The sequence below is a fragment of the Myotis lucifugus genome, unplaced genomic scaffold (assembly GCF_000147115.1).
Source record: "Myotis lucifugus unplaced genomic scaffold, Myoluc2.0 scaffold_678, whole genome shotgun sequence".
Classification (NCBI taxonomy): Eukaryota; Metazoa; Chordata; class Mammalia; order Chiroptera; family Vespertilionidae; genus Myotis; species Myotis lucifugus.
In genome coordinates, this window is record NW_005871726.1 from 99,708 (window position 1) to 102,524 (window position 2,817).

Sequence of the window (2,817 nt, forward strand, 5' to 3'; positions counted from 1 at the left end):
GGTTTTAGCATCAGAAAGACCTGAGCTTGCATCTGGCTCCCCTACTTACTGGCTGTGACTCTGAGAAAGCAACGTAACCTCTCTGAGCCTCAGTTTCCTAATCTGAAAAAGGGGGGTAACAACAACTCCTTCACATAACTATTGGGAGGATTGAATAATAAAAGATCTACTCATTACCTTGTGCCCAGTAAGTGCCAAATAAATCTTAATTTCTATCTTGCCTACCCCACCAATAGTGTATAATCATCTTAGGTGGGATTTCATTTGTCTAGCAAAGACTCCCCCAGCTAGGGACAGGGTACGATCCCCCAAGGAGTGTGTCATGAGTGCCTAGAGCTGAGGACAGAGTTCTGGGGCAGAGAGGAGAACAGACAGAGGAGAGTTTAAAGGAGCAAAGAAGCAACAGCCAGGGAGGCAGGAGGAACACCAGAAGGATGGCGTCACAGAGGTTAGAAGTTTCCGGAAGGAAGAAGTGGGTCAACAGAGCCAGAGGCTCCCAGGAGATCTAGTGAGAAGAGGACTAGGAAGTAGGAGCTACATTTAGCAACCAAGAGGTCCCTGTTGACTTTGGCAATGGAGTGGGGGCAGCTCCGCGGGTGTTCAAGGGCGAGTGGGAGAGGAAGTGCCAGCAAATGAGAGCCTCTCCCTGGCTGCTCCTTCACCCAGACTGGGGCTCGGTCAAGGGGCCTTTCGGGAAGTCTGAGTAGAAAGGGGAAGGGGGCCAGAGGGCGGTCTAGGTGAGGCCTTTTCCACGGGAGAAAGGAGCGCTAGTGTTTAGGTGTTGAGTGGAAGGAGTCATGGTCAGGGGGATGGAGAGAAGGCTCTGGAAGAAACGGGGGAAGGACGGGGTGGGCAGATTAACTCAGGCAAGCAGGGGGTAAGATGGCAAGGACCAAGGGAGATGCACAAGTTCCCCAGCCCAGTCTGCCATGACTCCAAAGAGCAGAAGCGAAGACTGATGGGGGTGGGGGGGGCCGGAAGCAGGAGCCATCGTGGAACCTCACCTCTCTGGGGATGAAGGACGACCCCAGTGTCACCAGGGACCAGAAGGCAATGCCCCCGCACATGAGATACTTCCGATTGTACCTGTCACCCAGGTAGCCAAACACAGGTGCCAACACCATGTAACTGGAGATGAACACTGAGGGGAAGCAGAGAGTCACAGTCCAGCCCCAGTGCCCCTACCCCACCCCGGCTCAGGGAGGGCGAGGAGGGGCAGGAATAACTCCCAACCCTGAAACTGTCAGCGCTTCCTGCCAGGGCCAGTCCAACCCCATTTTCAGTGTCTTTCAAACCCGCCACTGTAGAATGGATGGACCAGCTGACTCGTCACTTTCCCCATCCAGCCAAGAACAAAATCCAAACTCCATACCACGGCCCACAGTGCACCGTCTGATCTAACCGCCCCTACCTCTCCAGCCTCATGCTCATCCTTTCCTTTCTCTGCACCCCAATGGCCCAATGGCCAACCTCAATACCATCTTAGGTTTTTGGCAACTGCTGTCATTTCTCTGTAGAACATTCCCTCCTCTCCCCTGAGCTTCACGGAGCTTAGCAAGTTTAGGTTCCAGCTCAGACACTTTTCCAACCACCACACGTGCAGTCTTTACCACATCTACTGTGTTCTTTTCCGTAACACTTACTCCTATAGAAAATTATCTCAGTATCAGTTTAGGTTTTTATGGACTGTTGCCCCCTCAGGCACAGTAGAATGTCAGCTCCATGAACACAGTCACTGCCTGTATCGGCCCTGGCCGTGTTTCCATTATTGAACCCATGGCCTCGCATAAGACAGGCGTTCAATAAACAGGTGTTGGACGAAAAAGTGAATGGGGCTGCCTTCTTCTCCAACTCAGCAACTCTTCGGAGGTTCGCAGGCCATGACCTATGATCCCATTCTCATTTCTCTAGGCCTTGCCTTCAATACTTCCAGCTCCTTATTGGCCTGGCCTGGAGCAAAGACCATTGCAAGACTTGGATTCAAACTCTCCTTCTGCCTCTCACTTGCTCTGGGGCCCTGGGCAGGTCTTAACTCTTCTCCAAGCCTCAGATTCTCTACAGAAATGTAGATAATGCTAACCACTTCCTCTGTCAAATAAGAATAACACCTATTCCTTGGCTGATGGAAGGATGTAAAGACAATGGGCATAAAAGATCTTGGACAAGTTCTGTGGGTGTCACCACCACTTCCTCCGTAGGAGGTGCTCAGGAAATCAATGAAGGCGAGAAGGAAGGAAAAGAGGGGTGGGCCCTGTCTTTCCCTCCCTCACAAATCCCAAAGTTCTGAGCAAATAAAACTCGCCTCTCCCCATTTCAGACACCCTTTTCTGCCATGGCTTACTGGGTGCCTGCCATGTTCTCAGCTGTGGCCTCCACTTCCCAGGCATCATCTCATTTAAGCCTCCCTATGAGGTGGTCGGGTTATTCCTAGTTCCATCTCACCCACCAGGAAAGGGCGAGGCCAAGGGCCCTGCCTACCATCACACTGTGAGCAAACCCAGGTGTGTCTGACCCATCACACTGAGCTGACTCGCTCTTTCAATGAGGCGCTTACTAACCAATACAGCTTCAGGGCAGCATCGGGCCATCTCTTCCCCTAGCGGGGGCCCCTACGCCTCCATCCATGAGGCCCCACCGGGGTAGGAAACGGGAAAGTAGCTGCGGGGCGCCGGGAGGGGCCTTCCTCACCGGTCTGGATGAGGCCGGAGCTGCTGTCTCCGATGGCGAAGAACTGCTCGATGTCCGGAAGGACGCCTGGGAAGGAGACTCGGGATGGGTCCGCGAGGCAGCGCCCCCTTCGGGACCCGCTCCCGCCCC

At 53.5% G+C, this 2,817-nt stretch overlaps 1 protein-coding gene across 1 annotated transcript in view; it reads right to left on the reverse strand.

Moving 5' to 3' along the window:
* The window catches only part of SPNS1 (sphingolipid transporter 1 (putative)), a 7,932-nt gene that overhangs the window by 4,461 nt on the left and 654 nt on the right, over positions 1–2,817 (reverse strand). Inside the window, exons 3-4 of the mRNA XM_023746443.1 lie at positions 2,689–2,812; positions 1,000–1,141 (exon numbers count right to left, since the gene is read on the reverse strand). Of these exons, the coding sequence (XP_023602211.1) occupies positions 1,000–1,141; positions 2,689–2,812 (266 nt within the window). The remainder of the gene's footprint in view (positions 1–999; positions 1,142–2,688; positions 2,813–2,817) is intronic.